This window comes from Halichoerus grypus, chromosome 7, assembly GCF_964656455.1.
Source record: "Halichoerus grypus chromosome 7, mHalGry1.hap1.1, whole genome shotgun sequence".
NCBI lineage: Eukaryota > Metazoa > Chordata > Mammalia > Carnivora > Phocidae > Halichoerus > Halichoerus grypus.
The window spans coordinates 74,065,949-74,084,214 of record NC_135718.1 but is presented as its reverse complement, the minus strand read 5'-3'; the positions used below and the strand labels follow the sequence as shown (position 1 = coordinate 74,084,214).

The 18,266-nt window shown below is 38.8% G+C and overlaps 1 protein-coding gene across 3 annotated transcripts in view; it reads right to left on the bottom strand.

Annotated features, from left to right (window-relative positions):
* RYR2 (ryanodine receptor 2) overlaps window positions 1–18,266 on the bottom strand; it is a 731,966-nt gene that overhangs the window by 305,690 nt on the left and 408,010 nt on the right. For all 3 annotated transcript variants that reach the window (XM_078077755.1, XM_078077754.1, XM_078077753.1), the window contains 6 exons: window positions 9,849–9,967; window positions 9,078–9,211; window positions 7,382–7,623; window positions 3,581–3,773; window positions 2,813–3,029; window positions 968–1,072 (listed from right to left, as the gene is read on the bottom strand). In XM_078077755.1, the coding sequence (XP_077933881.1) occupies window positions 968–1,072; window positions 2,813–3,029; window positions 3,581–3,773; window positions 7,382–7,623; window positions 9,078–9,211; window positions 9,849–9,967 (1,010 nt within the window). The remainder of the gene's footprint in view (window positions 1–967; window positions 1,073–2,812; window positions 3,030–3,580; window positions 3,774–7,381; window positions 7,624–9,077; window positions 9,212–9,848; window positions 9,968–18,266) is intronic.

Here is an 18,266-nt window from a genome sequence, read left to right as displayed (position 1 = left end):
CTCAGTCGGTTAAGCGTCTGCCTTCGGCTCAGGTCATGATCCCAGGGTCCTGGGATCAAGCCCCACATCGGGCTCCCTGCTCCGCGGGAAGCCTGCTTCTCCCTCTCCCACTCCCCCTGCTTGTGTTCTCTCTCTCGCTGTCTCTCTCTATCAAATAAATAAATAAAATCTTTAAAAAAAAAAAATTTTATTGACAAACCGTAAACTAAGATCTTTATTTTTTTTGAAGATTTTATTTATTTATTTATTTGAGAGACAGTGAGAGAGCAAGCATGGTGCGGTGTCGGGGAGGGGGGGACAGAGGGAGAGGGAAGAGATAGAATTTCAAGCAAACTCCCTACTGAGCATGGAGCCCGACATGGGGCTTGATCCCACAACCCTGAGATCATGACCTGACCTGAAATCAAGAGTCAGATGCTTAACCAATTGAGCCATCCAGGTGCCCCCTTAGATCTTTAAATAATAATTTGGAAATATATCCAATCACTGTATCTCAGCCTGTCTTCCACCTATGAAACCAACTGCGGCCCTCGGCCCACAGGACCTGTACTGACTGCCACATACAGTTAAGACTAAAAAAAGCGAAGCATCAGATAAAGGAAAAGGAAAATGACTAATTTCTTTCCATTTTCAGCTTTCACTTTCAACTTCAATGAGATTTTTTTTTCTCAGGGGCTTAGAAGTCAATGCCTATTGTCTGTATATGTTAACTTTGATTTAAAAATATAACTCTCAGCCTCGAGAATGACAACTTTTCAATTGTCTAGGCAACTGAGCCATCCTTCAACGAACATGACCATAATGTCATTCCCTCTTGTAAAGAAAAACTGAACAAAAACTAATGTGTAGGGGAAAAAAAAATCAATCTAATTGATTCAGGTCACCATATAGCAGGATGAGTGAGAAAAGGTTATGTTTTTAGAAAGATGTATTAACAAATCTGAAAATAAATTTCAAGATTACGTACCGGACCGTACTGCCAGCCAAGTTCAATTTTATTCATAACCCAGAGTTCATGGATATTCTCGGCCAGTTTTTCTCTTATTCTCTCTAGGTGAGGAGGTAACACGATCTAAAATAAGAAAGAAAACACACATCAGAAACAAACGCAATAAAACCATGCTAACTGTCCTCACTGTGAATTGAAACAAATAAAACCACTGTAAACCATTAAAATGTTAATAATATAACTAGATTCCAACCCTTCTAATGTAGTTATAAAAATATAACGAGGTATATCTAAAAATTGTTTAGGTAATTTGGGGACTTTTTGGTGGGACAGCTTAGTTTCCAAGTGAATTTATGAACAAAGTTGGGAAGAAGGACGGGTATTGGTGGGGACAGTCACCATTAAGAACAACGCCTTCATGGATGTGGGATGTAAGCACCAGAGTGTGCATCACTTAAAAAGAGAAATCACCCCAAAGTTCTTAAACTAACTGGCCATTACACATAGGCCAGAACGAAGGCAATTCAGTGACCAAAGGATAATCCACTGGCTCTTTGAGCCTGTAAATATTTGCAGTGATCTATGCTTTTCCCTTTACTCTCCTCTGTTATTTCTAGTGGTTTCCAAGAATAAGCTTCTAGGGAAAACAATCTTTATATGTTCTCATTCAAAAGAGGAAGTTTAATGACCTCTTCAAAAAGAACATGAATGGTTTTCAAGGTCAGGGGTTGGTTGTTGGTGTTTGGCAATGCACTTAGGTGTCACCCCAGAGCCAGTCCCTCCACAAACACAGAGCAGGTGACTGCCTACAACGTTCACTGATGAGACAGTTTCCCCAGGGAGCAGGCTGTCACTGCTCCCTTTCCCCACAACGGTGGAGATAATCTATGTCATAGGAAATTCTCAATGCGCTCCCACTGCGTAATCCAATCATCCACCCCTGGATGGATGTTTACTACTAAACTTTGGTAGCACCACACATACCCTGCCATCCTGCAGCAAGGAACACCACACTGAATTTCAGCCACGAACAAAGCTTGCTTCTTGCACTCAATAATTTAAAGGCCAGCATGATGAGACAGAAAACAGGATTCAAGGTGCTAAACAAGTATTTGCTCAACAACTGAACCTTCTGAGGCCTGGTATTAACTCTACTTCAGACTTTAGAGGCAATCTCATGGATCTTCACAAACAAACTTTGCATAACCAACCTTACTGAAGTTACTTTAGCATCAAGATAAAGCAATTATTTATTTAATTCATTGTCAGTGTCAAGATGTGTTCACATCTATGAAACAGAAAAGAATAAGGACTCACATTTCTTGGGTGCCTGTTTGCAAAGTATCGTGCTAATGTGTTATTTATTAACTCTGTCAAACATACTCTTAGCATCCCAATTCACAAGAGGAGCGACTTCCTCAAGGTCCCCAAGTAGGCAACTGACCCAAAGCACTCTGACTCTAGAGTCCAGGATCTCAATCTCTACTTAAGATAAAGGTCAGTTAAATTGCTTCAAAATAATAGTGTATCTAGGTGACTGAAGAACTAAACTCCACATCCACTGTATGTAAAAACTGCACCCAAAAATTAGTATGCATTACCTCCAATTGTGACCCACAATTGGGTCAGTGCTCATGAAATCAGTGTAGTGGCTTGAGATCACTCTTTAAAAAACAGAATAGAATTGACTACAAAATAGGTGAGTGGCTCTGACAAAGGTAAGCATTATTTTACGAAACTTTGATTCTGCATATAAACTGTATGACTGTCAGATGTGTTCCTTGGGCCGTGGTTAAAAGAGTCCAAAAGCCACTGCCCATCAGAACAACAGCACAAGAGGACGACAGTAGGTGCTCTGGGTACCTGGCTGGTATCCACAGGGATCGGCGTGAAGGCGGCCTGCGTCAGGGAGACTGTGGGGCCCAGGAGGTCTCGTGTGTAAGTTCTTTCTTGTTTGTACTCTCGGCTGTGCTCCACTTTCAACTTTTCTTTCGGCAGAACAGCTTCATAACAAGGAGCATACCCAGGTGGCGGGAGGAATTTAAATTCTCCGTGTCTCCCCCCGAGCAGAAAGCGTACCCTAAAAAGGATGCATGTCAGGATCAGGTATAGCTCTGGTATACTGAAAGTTCCCCAATCAACAAAACACACGGAATAAATGATTAGCACAAAATTAACTTTATCAGAAGCCACACTTTCCCCTGAGTACCATCAGAGTGTGGGCACCTTGGAGTCTAAGAGCCTCTAAGCACAAAAGGTAAAACAGGATGAGAGGACAAGCTGATTACATTACATTGATGGATCCAAGAAAACTTATCACTCACTGGAGAAATAGCAAAAGCACATGCATCATATTCCTATAGGAGAAATACCTAATACCCGTGCACAGATTTGGGGTAGGGTTAGCAGACTGCGCCGTCTAAATGCTAGAACAGGTGGACAAAGTATTCAGCCTCCCAAGATGCCTCTCTTGGGTGAATCTTACCTCTACCTCCAAAGAAATGCCCTGGGCACAGATGCCCAGGAGTGAGGTAGAAGGTTAGCAGTGCATGGGGCATGGCAGTGCCAAGTCTTCTGTGAAAGTATAAGAAATCAGAAGGGACACAGACCACAACACATAGAAATACTAACTTTATTCCTGCAGAGAAACTAACAACTGGAAAGAAGAGGCCATCAATGTTGAAATTCTCAAACATTCCTTGAACAGGTTGTCCGTTAATTCGGAACGAGATGCTCGGGGCACTCAGATCTAGACAGCAACTGATGACGTCATCAGTTCTCAGCAGATGCTGGTTTGGTGAGCTTACAGTACGAGCAATACAGCCTATAGAGGAAAAACAGTAAGGATGGTGATTTTTTTTTTTCCTCACAGAATCATCTTCAGAGGCAAAGATTTGAGTAGGTACTGACAAATCAATGCACAATACTGGAAGAGAATAAATCTTGAATGCATATTAATGCTATGTGTTAAATCCTTTGTCCAAAAACTCTTTTTTTTTTTTTTTTTTCAGGAGCCATGCTGCTCTCTTTATTGTAAAATGGACCTTCTGATATGCAGAGGAACTTCTGCTTGGAGAAGGATGGCATCTGATGCACAGATCAGCTGAAGCTGATAATATAATGATGTCAAAGAGAAATCTTGAGGGAGAGACTTGAGTTCCAACAGATGCTTTACCACCTACTACTTGTATGACCATCAGCAAATTACATAACTTCTCTAAACCTTGATTTCTTGGAAGCCAAATGCCATCACCTTGCAGAGTCGTTATGATGATTAAATTAATGGTTTAAAAGAACACAGAGTCTCGGACACAGCAGGACTTGCATGTCAGGACCCTTTCCAAATATTCAGTCCCCTTTGTTTTATAAAATAAAAATAATAGGGATAAGGAAAGCAGAAAATGTGTTCATTCGTGCATTGTTTGCTAAGAGGCAAATGCATGCCAACTGGTTTGCTTTACAGTTTATTTCACACAAGATCTTGGTTGGCTTCCTGAGAACAGCAGGATACGAGTTGAGGCATGACAAGGATTATTTGATAAATGTCATTTCTTGCCCCGGCCAACCTGTGGCCTATGCTCATTCTTGACTATGTCAAAACTCCTTTGCTAATTAGTCTCTGTGGACACACTGGAAGACATGAAGGTAAGGCTCTCTCAAACACATGCTCACAAATGCATACAAAATTTCTCAATTTGAGCAAAGACAGAGATAGATTTCACGATACAAGATTTGCATTTTTATAAGATCTTTTTAAAATTTCTAGCATGCCAAAATTTTTACCAACAGCATATCTGAAATGCCAGTGGTAGAGCATATCTACTTTTTAAAATGTGTCAATGTTTTATTTTATCAATATTCAAATCTGCAAGCAATAAATTCATTATCAAGTAGTACTTCTAAAATTCTCTGAATAAAGATGGCTTTTTAAAAAAATCATATAAAAGCAATGCAACTCACATAAAAAGGTCTATACCCTTGTTTGTATCAAGAACTATAGCTAATAAAAATGTTATTATACAGATATTTATATACTCCAAATATATTGCTCAGTCTGAGGGATATTATTATGCTAATGCTAAGGACTAAAAACCACCATGGCAAACTCTCTTGTGATGCCTGAAACAAACAGCTAAGACAGAGAGGATCACTAGTGAACAACCTCAGGACCACAATTTCAGTGGTACGCGCACACCGTTGAATCCACTTAGAAGCATTTTCAGGTCACATTTATGCAAACCTATCACATCCAGATGACAACTACATTCCTGTTCTCTGTACTAGCCATAAAGGAAGACAGCAGCAGGGCGCCTGGGTGGCTCACTCGTTAAGCGTCTGCCTTTGGCTCAGGTCATGATCCCAGGGTCCTGGGATCGAGCCCCACATCGGGCTCCCTGCTCAGCGGGAAGCCTGCTCTCCCTCTCCCACTCCCGCTGCTTGTGTTCCTGCTCTCGCTATCTCTGTCTCTGTCAAATAAATAAATAAAATCTTTAAAAAAAAAGAAAAAAAAGGAAGACAGCAGCAGTGTGATTTATCATTCCTGGATTAGAAATCTGTACCCATCTTTCTATTCTACTGTTCTAGGACATTCTTCCACACTTCCATATTTAAATGCTCTCAAAGCACCAAGATTTTTCACACTTTTGGCCCTCCCTTACAAACACTTGGAACTTGGATGCCCAAAATCCAGTTCTGCATTCGCAGAGAGGACAATGTAGCAACACTGTGCAAAGTTTAAATTGGAAAGAATAAGTGAAGACAAAGCTCAAAACTTGTGCTCATGAGCCCAGTTCTTGTTCCAAAAAACATCACCACCCTTAAATTACAGCAGGTTAAGTGGTAAAGAATGTGCTCTATAGCAGAAATCACAAATTTAAATTCTACTTTATTAAAAAGAAAAAGAACAGAAGAGTGACCCCTAAGAAAATTATCTGAATTACTATGACTCTGACCTTGGTAAATCAGTCAAAAGCCAACTGATTTAGCTTTGTCTTTGTTGACTACGAATCTAAAACTAGGAAAGCATTGCCTTTGTTCAGTCAGTAGGAAAATTGTACTGTGGGAACAGGCTCTCTGACTCTGGTCTGGCCAGAAGAGTACAGCGTGTATAAGACACACCACCCTCCTACCTGGACCCCAACTACATGTCCCCGTGGCTAGATGAAATATCCAAAATGGAGCCTCATCTCTTCCTGACTACTTAGCTACTAGCACTGAATAAAGGAAAAATTTGGTGAATATTAATGATAAAATACAACGACATGAAGTGCTTTTATTTATAAACCCATCACTAAACTCTTAGATTTAATTCAATTTAACTTTTAAAATGTTCATAAGCTATCAGACCTCTAAAACATTAACAAATATCTCTTGTACCCCCTAAGAGACAGATTTCAGGTTTTTATATGTAAAAATACATATATTTTCCATATTTTCTCTATCCTTAATATGTTACAAAATAATATGAGAACTGTATTCTAAAGCAGTTTTATGAGCACAAGCATATGTCTGCAGAATCCAGATGAATTCCAGTTTCTAAGAAACAGCTACATCGAGATTATGGACTCTGAGAAACAAACTGAGGGTGTCAGAGGGGAGGGGGGTGGGGGGATGGGTTAGCCCAGTGATGAGTATTAAAGAGGGCACGTACTACATGGAGCACTGGGTGTTATATGAAAACAATGAAGCGTGGATCATTACATCAAAAACTAATGATGTATTGTATGGTGACTAACATAACATAATAAAATAAAATTAAAAAGAAAAAAAAAGAACTAAGCTTTTAAATGGAGCCAACTAAAATGCACCTTCTATTAAATTAGAGAAAAGGATATGATTTTTACATCTATCACTCATTCTTAATATATACTCAACTATCAAAGTTCAGGTTGATGGCTGGTGAAATGAACTACACACTTACTTTTAAACAGTTCCACATAAAGTGTCATCTGATAATAAACTGACACTTCACAACACACATCACAAATGACCAATTCCCAATGTTACGTTATCTACCAGGAGATGGAACTTAATCTATTTCTTCCAATTATTTTCCAGGATCTGCTTTTTGGTGTTTATATTAGAAGCTAAAGTTTCACACACACCTGTTCAAGTAAGTAGGAAACACACAAATTTGGTGTGTTTTGTTTTTGTTTTTGTTTTTGCAGTTTATTATGAATCAAAATGCCACTTTTCAAACATACTGTTCATCAACAATACAGTCTTTTGGAAATGTACCATAATTGTAACAGTTTTGTTTTTCCCATAGTGAAATTCTGCTTTTTACTTAACATTCTCACTCATTGTTTCCATGGTAAATTTCTGAAGAATAAATGTATCTGAATATACGTAGCGCAGATAGCTTTTGGAAACACAGACAAAGGGCAACAGATTTCCTTCGCACACGCAGGGAAAGATGCAGATGGTGCTGACCTGACCAGAGATGAAGGCCATCGAATCCGTAGGAAAAGAGATCGTCTCCAACTCCGTTTCCACCCCATTCCTCACCGCCTCCCGGGTAGGGAGAGTACCCTTCGGTGGAAGCCCAGCCCACCCGCAGGTGGGTGGCTTCAGCGGTCACGAACGGCTCCGTGTGGTCCACCATCAGTTCATAGTACCACTTCTTATACTGAGCCGACCCTTCGCTGACGCCCAGAAAAATATTGGGTCTCATGCTTTAAAGAGATAGGAAGAGCACATGAGAAACTCTGGACAAACCTCCTGTTGTGTTCATTTATGTCTATTTCGAACACCGGTCCTGTTTCTCCAAAATGCAACATATTAAATCTCTGTTTTCCTTCAGTACTCAAAATTACTAAGTCACTGAGGCAGTAGGCGGTGACAGCCAGCCTACGGTTAACATTCAGTGGCAGGTGTCTGCTTTTCCGATTACTTGGCAGTGTCCCTCAGGGACCTAAGATGATTTTTTCTGAATTGCTTTTCAGCATATTTTATACCATTGATCATGTTTAAGGGCCCTTAGAATTCATGGAGTTATCATTAATTCAGGACATGCAGACATTTTCCTAACTAAGCTGTGGGTCAGGTAAGGTACAAGGCTGAAGAGCCATGTTATTAGTAAAGGAACCAGGGTGATAAGCAGCTTTGTTGTTCTCAATGCCTCTCTGAGGGCAGAAGAATTTCTAGGTAGTTGTATTTAATTCCACTTCTAAGGGACTTAGACTCTATGTTAATGCTTAGGATTAGTGAAGGTCTCAGGAAATACCACTCAAAAACAGCACGTCTGTTATACAAAGAGCCATTCAGGAAGTCATAAATCAATCCTGTTAAAAAAACACAATATAGAAATATACACCAAACCCTACATTTTTGTTTAAAACAGGGTAAGGTAGTGATTACTTCCTGGATAGCTGCGAGATATAATATATTCAAAATTATTACTATCACGCAGAATATTTTCTCAATGGTAAGCTGTATTATTTTTATTATACTACTTGGTATAAGGAAGGCAGCATGGCTTGGTATTTAAGGGCCCAGTCTCTGGCATTAGACTTGAGTTCCATTTCCAGTCCAACGTTTTAATCTTTAAAATGTGTATAATAGTACCTAGTTGGACTAGTTGAACCCAGTGCAAACACAGTGTAGGATACATGGAAAGCACAGAGAATAGCGGCGGGCACACAGTACTCAAGGAACGTCTGATACCTTGGAAGGGCTATCTAACCAAAAATGTAGTTTTATTGTTTTATGGAATTTATTATATCTTAGACATTCTGATTCAACTTTTTTATTATACATAGTAGCCACTTTGAAGTTGGCATTGAAGGGTAGCGTTTTTACTTATATTCTAAGAAAGCACAAAACATAATTACATATAACTGTATCCCTGTAGAATTGTCACCCTGCTCCTGAAGAGGTCAGTGATAAGCCAAACTCATACGAATGTGACTATGAAAGCTTACAGCCTTGTGATAAAAGCACATCCTGTTTGGTTCACCTATTATTATTATTATTCCATCCAACTTATAGAAAAACTACACTATTCGCTGGGGTAATATGTAAAATATCCTAATAAAACAAGCAGACCACAGGATGCCTTAACTACAGAGCCAGAACATGAATTCCTTATTACGCCACCTATTTGGTGACAGTGTCTATCTGAGTCTACCTGCTGACATGGTTCACAAGACGTGTCTGTAATAGTAGGTCTCTTCCTGGCAGCAGGTTGTCACAGATGAGATGCTGGTTAGAACGGACTGCAACTCCATGGCAGACACAGAGAGAGCACAAGACATCCAGAACCTGAAGAGAGAAAGCACTTCCAGCCGACTAATTCCCTTATTCATATTTGAGTATCCCCACACTTCTCGTGAATGTGAACACGTTCCCTCGGACCTAGCCATGTGAACATGACAGCCACGAGGTCACATATCTTCCAAGTTTCTCTTACATACAAACTGATAATTGCTCAGTGTCTCAAGGGTGCTACAAATAAGCACCAAACAGCATCACCTGATTGTAATTAAGAAATGAGAAACACTCATGACACATTTGACACACCTTTTAAAAGTTATCTTATTTTAAAAATATATTTAAAATTATCCCAGGGGTGCCTGGGTGGCTCAGTCGTTAAGCGTCTGCCTTCGGCTCAGGTCGCGATCCCAGGGTTCTGGGATCAAGTCCCACATCGGGCTCCCTGCTCAGCGGGATGCCTGCTTCTCCCTCTCCCACTCCCCCTGCTTGTGTTCCCTCTCTCGCTATGTCTCTGTCAAATAAATAAATAAAATCTTAAAAAAAAAAATTCTTCATCAGTTTCCCATAACAATCAGAATAAACCCAAACTCTTTATAAATAAATAAATAAATAAATAAATAAATAAATAAATAAATAAATAAAATTATCCCAGAATTCATCCATGGCAATACATTCGTTCCCTTACCTTATGGTTTCTTCCATGCTTGTCTAAAAGTGAGATTATGGATTTAATGTGTCCTTCCTTAATAATATTTAGAGCTTCTGGACTTTCTACCAACACACAGTGTAAAACTTCAAGAATACCTAAAGATAAAGAAAGAAAGTATGATTAGAGAGTCTACAATGATCAGTGCCTTTCCTTTTTCTAGGTGTTCCTTCAGGTCAACATGTAATTATTATGGGCTTGATGTGTTTGTCACAGGGCACTGTAAAAGGGGAAAAGTGGTGTCTGTGATGGGACTGGTAACTAAAGATGATGAAGTCATAGTTCAGTGAGGAAAAGGCAATGTTAGTAGAGTAAGCAGGTAACTCTGCCTGGGAAGGTATGAAAGAAAGCAACCCTAACTCGAGCCTCAGAGAACACATTCATGACCATTTTCCAGACAGCAAAGTTAGGGTGGTACAAGGTTGAGTGAAGTCTTGAATGCAATGCATACCTGTGATGCCTGGAGTACAGGGCAAGGAGGGGACAAGACAGGTAGGTAGTAGGTTAGGACCAGCTTATGAAGTTTCTCAGTTTGAAAGTATAACCCTACAACAATGCATCCTAACCCACAAAGAACATTACATTTTCCCGGAGGTAAATGGTAGAAAATGTTTCTTAGTTTCCAAAACAAGAGAAATATAGAGAATAATACAAAAATACACAGAAATATATAACATACAAAACCTGATGAAGAATGGGGGTATTTTTTTCCCAAGATTTTATTTACTTATTTGAGAGAGCGTGCATGCGCACACGTACAAGCAAAAGCAGGCTCCCCGCTGAGCAGGGAGCCCAATGCGGGACTCGATCCCGGGACCCTGGGATCATGACTGGAGCCGAAGCAGATGCTTAACCAACTGAGCCACGCAGGCGCCCCAAGAATGGGGGTATTTTAAAGTATTAGCCATCAGAGAAGATAAAATGAAATATACCCTTTCTTATCTTAAAGCTTAAGAGAGAGAATAGAAAATAATTTTCATCATCAGAATTTTTAGTGTGAACTTGGAAAGTTGAATGTGTACATATGTATTCATTGTTTCTGAGAAAGCTTGCTTTGTCTCTAATGAGAGTGCAGACCACTTGTAGCAATTAGATATAACATTCAGAAAATGTGATCTCTGAGAGCTACAAAGTATCACGAGGGAAATCTGCAGAAAGGTTTATACATCTCCAATTGAGTTCACGTTCTTGGAAAAGTGCTCAGGTGTACAAATGGCCAGAATACAAGAGTAATGGTACACTATGGTTGCCACAATCAATACTTGATCCAAATCCCAATCCATTATAGGACGGGGCTATTAATGCTAATTTCTTTACCGATGACTTAATTTGGTGAAGTATGAATGTACATTTGGTTAAAAAAAATACCCAAAACAATGAGTCAATTTTTGATGTAGTTTGAAATTAACTGCTGTGTTCCAACAACCCATGCTGGTTAAAAATCCAAGACAGAAAAAAATACAACAGGCTAATGGATAAAGATGTTTATATAAGGGCACTTAAACCGAATGCTTCTGCTATTAAAAATGGAGTAATAAATGCATTCATTCTTAGCTAAAATAAACTAAAATAATACAAAAGAAAAAGCATTTTTAATAAATTACTCATATTTTATCCTGATGTCTTTGTTTTGTCCCTGTTACCTATTACTGCAGAACACAAATACAGCTGCCTGTATTTGCAAATGAAAATTATACTGTGTATCAGCCAATGCTCATTTGTTCCCATTTCATCTATGGTTGCTTTTGCATTAAAGAAGCAGAGCTGAGTGGTTGCAACAACACTCAGCCCTATGGTCTACAGAACATAAAATACTTACTATCCGGCCTTTTCCAAAAAAATATTGCCAATCTCTACTTACGGAGTTAATATAATCATTAAGACAAAAGACCAAGAAGTAGAAGACCACAAGAAAAGTAAATTCTCTTTGTAAACAAATATATATGAAAACCAGTAACATTCAAAGACGTGAATATATCAGAAAAGATTTAAGATTAGATTGTGAAAATGAACAGCACAGATCACAAAACGCAAGAATGGCAATATGAAATATGAAAATAAATCTGATTTTCCCATATTCAGCTTACTTTAATAGAAGGCTTCCAGAGTTTGAGACTTAATATTAAAACATTTTTCTTTAATACTGCTACATCAGATCCAACAAATAAACATTTAGTTGAAAAGCACTGACTGCCTCGAAGTCTGACAGTAAAAAGTCAGAGAAAACTATTTTTATTTTCAACCGTTGGAATAAACAGCAAATAAACTTTTATTTTTGTGTGTGTGGTTAGAAATTCCTAAAAGAAAATAAATTGGAAATATCAAAAGACTCATTTTCCAAAAAAATAAAGACTGGCTAAACTGACTATATTATATGTATGTATAAATTATGCCAATATATGTCTCAAACTCTTCGGTGAAAAAAGAGACGGAGGAAGAGGGCTTAATAAATATTACAATGTTAGTATCTAGCTAAAGATGATCTGACAATTCTAAACACACTGAATAAGACCCAGAGATGGAAATAGTGCATAACACTTATTGCCAGATTCTCAAGGAATAAATTGAGCTTGGTAGATCATAACAGTATTACCAGAATGAATTATGAACATAAATTGTCAAACACACACACACACAAACTAGTAAGACAAAACAAGATTTTGTAATCTGTATAACCTGATTTTATAAGTTTTAATAAATTTACAGAAATGATTTTAGTGAAAATTTTAATAACATGCAGAACACATAATGTATAATGTAAACGCTCATGAGTAGACACACAATTGGATATACATTATGATTGCAACTATGTAAAATATATTATGTGTATAAAATGTGTATTTCAAAAAACACCAGGAATTAGTATACCAAAATGTTGGTGCTGGTTATTGCTGGATTAGTATACCTTTCTTCCAATACTTGATGAATTCCAGGAAATGAGTATGCACTACTTTTACAGTAAGAAATATTTTTAGAAAGGACCACAACAAAATAGGAAGTTCTATTGCCATTTTTTTAAGATTTAATTTAGGGAGAGAGAGAGTACAAGTGAGCTGGGCGAGTGGCAGAGGGAGAGAGTGAGAGAATCCTGAAGCAGACTGCGCTGAGCATGGGGCCCAACGCGGGGCTGGCGCCCAGGATCCTGAGATCGTGACAAAGAGCCAGCCACTCAACTGACTGCGCCACCTAGGCGCCCCAACTAAAGCACACATTTAATTGATGTCACCCCTTGCTTGAAAGCTCCCATGGCTTCCCAGGACATCCAAGGTCCAAGTCCATTCCCCAGAGCAAGGTACATCAGCTCCTTTGCTACATGACCCAACCCTACTTTACCACCTCAACTCCCACCAACTCCTCTGACAAACAACGGTTAGTATATACTTTTACGTCAAAGTACATATTACAAATATAATTAGGTGCTAATGCATTTACAAGACACTGATATATTTATTAAGCACCTGCCAGGCACTGTTCTAGGCAGTGGGGTCGTCAGCGATCAAGGCCTGCCAGGCCCCAGTGGGAGCTTGTCGGCTCTGTCCCACCTTCCCATGTTTTGCACATGTTATTCTCAGACTGAAATACACTTCCCTCTTTGGAAGCTGCAAAATCTGAATCATCTTACAAAGGCAGAAAGTCACCTCATTTGGTGGGTTTTAACCAATACCCTAGAATGAATTATTCTTTCTTGGTAGTATTGATCACGTTGTGTTAAAATCATTTATGCTCATTTCAATCTCCTATTAGAGAATGAGTCTTTGAGAGCAGAGATGTGTTGAATTCTGCCTCCTTGTCACCCAGCACACTCGGGCCCAGGGAGGCCCATCTCATGTTTGCCAACTGAGTAACTGAATGAATAGAAATGGACTATTAGTACACACTTTCAGTTTAAACTACATAAACCTGTGATTTGTTTAGTCAATCATAACAAGATTCATTATTGTGAAGAGTATGTAGAATAGCTACTTTGGCATATTTTCTATCTGGAAATTTTAACATTAAAATATTTATTTTTTTAAAGGTAGAGAAGTCATATGATAGAACACGGATGGAGAATTTATATTTCTTAGTTCCAGTATTTCCTCACTGAATGACAGGAATTTTTGTGGGCTTTAGTCTATGTCTGTGGGGGTCATGCACAAAATTCAAAACTGATGGTATAAGCCCTTTATACGTAAGATACATGGAATATTTAGCTCTTTGCCTTAAAACTTTTATGGCTGTAACTTTGTGAATTATTTATAGGACTCATGACGAAGAAAAATCTCTGAGGCTGTTTACAAAATGTCTGGAAATAACCTAATGGTATTGAAGCATCCAAGCGCTGTGGTGGGGCGTGCCCCGGGCTGTCCAAGGTTGAGGGTTTACATGGCAAAACTGAAAGCAAGCCATAGAACAGAAGTGCTCTATTGGGTCTGACTTTCTATACCAGAAAGAACCTAGCCTAGGGATTTTGCCCCATCCCCAGTAGACATAAGCTCACTAGTGAGTCTTGCACATTCGAGTGAAGTGAATAGAACCAGGCAGGGAGCCTCTCAGGCACAGGTGGCCAGTGTGGAGACAGAACTCCCATTATCTCAGGAAAACCAAGGGACCTGGAAGACAATGCCAACATCTCCTCTCCAGAAACTGTTTTCTCACCTACGGTTCCAAGTGTTTAGCAAAAATAAAACAAAATTAATCTCAGAACACCGAGGTGTATGTGGGTTTAGATGGAATGTAGTTCTCACTGCAAGAGGGACACACGGGTGTTATTCAGCCTTGGAAAAGGACTCCACTCCCACATCTCTGCTCTGAGTGTGGGTAATGATCCTGGACAATCCCGGATGCAGCACATGGCCTTAGCTGACAATTTCAACAGGGAAGCCTCTTAGTGTAATTGGCAAGCAAACAGAAGCCTTCAACCCGGGTGCTAATGGGTATGAATTAGACTGTCCCCCAGTGACAGAAACACTGGGGACGCAGTACAGATAACACACGCAGAACTGCAGTACCCACTTGCAGGGTCAGAGACAACCACAATTAGAGAAACTGTGAATTCCAAATTACTCAAATCACAGGTTGCGTTTCTACTTTTTCCCCTACCTAGCAGTTAAAATCCTTCTTAACCTTTTGGTCAGACCTCATTAGTCATATCCCCAGGGCTCACTGAAGGCAAGTGGAAATAAGTTGTACCTTTGCCATGGATAATTAACGTAAACAAAGTGACTTACATAAAAAGACTGGGGGAAAGGCACTAAGAAATAACATGACAACACAGAACACGAAACACGCAGTCCAGACCTGTCTATATCATGGACCGTCATCCTTTCAGAAGGGGGACTGACAGCCTGGATATTTACTAGGCTTAATGAGGAACTATAATAGTAAGAGGTATTGCTATTATCCTGTTGTCTTCTGTAGTGGTTATAACCATGGTCGCAAGCCTCAATGTGCCCTGTTCGAGTCCTGGCAAATTTTAGGCAAGTTACTTAACTTCTCTGAGCTCCAGTGTCCCCATTTTAAAACCAAATTCTAATAATGGTACCTACCCCAGGTTGGGGGGGGGGGGAGATGTTGTGAGGAATCAACACGTGTAAAGCTTTTAGGAAAAGGCCTGGATCTGAGCAGTGCAATGTAAGCATCAGCTCTTATTTTATGGTTGTAACAAAATAATACAAATGACAAATGAAATGAAATAAAAAAGGATCAACTGGGAAATCTGACAACTAGGCTTCTTTTTACACAGAGATTAAAAACGTTACATCAGGGAAAGGTAGAGAAATGCTGAATGGACAGCACTGATCATAAGGAAAATCCAGGGAAAATGTTATTGATCACTATGGAGAAATGAAATTGAAGTTAGATATAAGAATAGTTAAATTAGTAAATCCAGGGGAAATTACACCAGAATGTTAGAGAGACAAAAGTAGGGCAATAGACAGAACAGCAGGAAACTCTACATTCTGGAGACAGGATTGTTGAGCCAAAAATACCATGAAAGATTACACCAAGTAGACCTCCTGGCTCATAAATGCTTAAAAAGGCATAACGCACTCTTTTGACAAGAACCCCTCTTCTCTCCATATTGAAACAAACAAACACGCAAATGAAGTGGGCAGCAGTTAGAAAAGGCAGAAGAAAAGTTCAGCTAGCTGCATGGTGACAAAAGGTCTGAGGAGTTTGGGAGGTTTTTTTGGCTACACTCCAAAGGGGAGGCCAAGAGAGAAAGAATCTGAGTTATGTACAAATGCGTTAATTTGTTCCTGGGCCTGTGCTTTTGAGAAGGCTCTGTAGAGGTACACCTCTGCTGTTTTGTTCCACTAATCGGAATGGAACTGCCAGTGAGTGATAAACCATGGATTGCATCCAAGTTGTCCTTCTTTGGTGGTTGGGCATGAATGTGGGACTTCTAGAAGTGGCGGAAACTTCTAGTTTGAGCTAGTGGGGGGATGGTGGAGAGCCTCACCAAACAGCATTGGGCCTGCCCAAAACAAACAGCAGGAGGTGAAAAACCAATTGATATATAGCATAATTACGATACATCTTAACGTTTAGAGGAGAATTCTGCATGCCACAGACTGAAGCACTGAGAGAAACAGGAATAATCCATGGTTTGTTCAAAATGGGTATAAATTTGAAGTCAAGGACATATTTGAGTTTCAGTGTGAGATAAACTGATGAATTTATTTTTTAACTTTTGTAAGCAGAAAGGAACAAAAGATAACAGAAGCAATGTACGTTTTGCTTCCTTTCTATAACACAGGGCTTACTTGTAAAATAAACACTAAGTAGGGTTTCCATATCACACGTAAATAGAGAGAAAAATGAACTAAGTTGATATCAATATTAAAAAATAGAGGCTTAAGAATAACAAGAGGAGGGGTCTCAAGCCAAATAGGGGAAACACATGATTATGTATCCTTCCATTTTTTATAATGGTTTTGAGGCATGAGAAGAAAATACGCTCATTAAATCTTGAGCTAACATAAAGCTGAGAAGGGAGAGAAAAAGTGACAGAGGTAAGATTAAAATACAACAAAACTTGACAGAATTAGGAACATTAATAAAAGTGGAATAAAAGATAAAGGTATATACCACATTTTTACTCATATATAGAAACATACAACATCATGAATGCATTAGCAAAATAAATAAACAAAAAAGATGGACTTAGGGTATTTTATTGGAAGACAAGATGAACATGAGTCAAAAATTTCCTGGGGCACATTATCTAAAATAAATAGCATAAAATAATCAATGTAATTACAGTGTACTATTCAGTCTTAATTAGGCTTCTGATGGTTTGCTGCTTTCAATTTAGGGAGCAGTATTTTATAAAAGATAGACAAATTAGAGGAGTTAAGGACAATTAAAAAAAGAAAGTGTCAATTAAAGGCAGTTCATGATGCAACAGTTAAAAAAGAAAGTGTCAATTAAAGGCAGTTCATGATGCAACAGTTAAATAATTAGAAATGTTATGCCACACAAATATTTATTTGTATAAATTGCCGTATCTCAAAACCCACAGAGGTCTAAGTGCCAGACAAAAAAAATACTTATGATATTCTTATCTTGCTATTTACTCTTGGGTGCTTTTCCCCCACTTACATGTTCAGTTATCACTTAATCCATTAAATGGGCCATAAAATGGGTTCTGGATGTAAGTTAAATGAGGAGCGAAAACTGGTATTATTCCTGCTTTTGTGGACTTTACAGACCATACAAATTCAGTCCTGGCTCCGTTACTTTCATTTGACCTTGAAAAGGTTACCCCTCTCGGCTTTTCAGCTTCCAATTTTTCATTTGTAAAATGGAAATGATAATGGGACCTACCTTACAGAGTCCTGCGGGATCCAGTGAAGTAATACATATGACATCTCAGCATAGTCCCCTAAATTCACTTAAGATTTCCTTGGCTACACAATGTGCTCATTAACGTGTTCAAAAAACAACAAATGCGTGCCTCTCTGTGAAGTATGAGAACCTATAAAAATGCTGGCAGATGCAATTAATTGCTGTAAAGGCCTTTAAATAAAATTTTCAAAGATCTATGCATCTGAGTATTTTTAATATGCATCTTCCAGGGCAAGAGAAATATAGATTAATCAACTCTTCAAAAAGATACTTAACCTCAAAGCAGCAAATATTTATTGAGAACTATTATTTGGGGCAGGAATGTAAAATGATCACAGCATCTGACTGAGCTTTGGTTCAACTTCAAATGTTCTCTTGAAAAAGGCAATCTCTTCAATAAATGGCGCTAGGAAAACTGGATATTCACATGTAAAAGAATGCAACCAGACTCCTATCCTACACCACTCACAAAAATTAACTCAAAATGTATTATAAGATATAAATATATAGACCTGAAACCATGAAATTCCTAGAAAAAAGAGGGGAAAAAAAACCTCCTTGGTA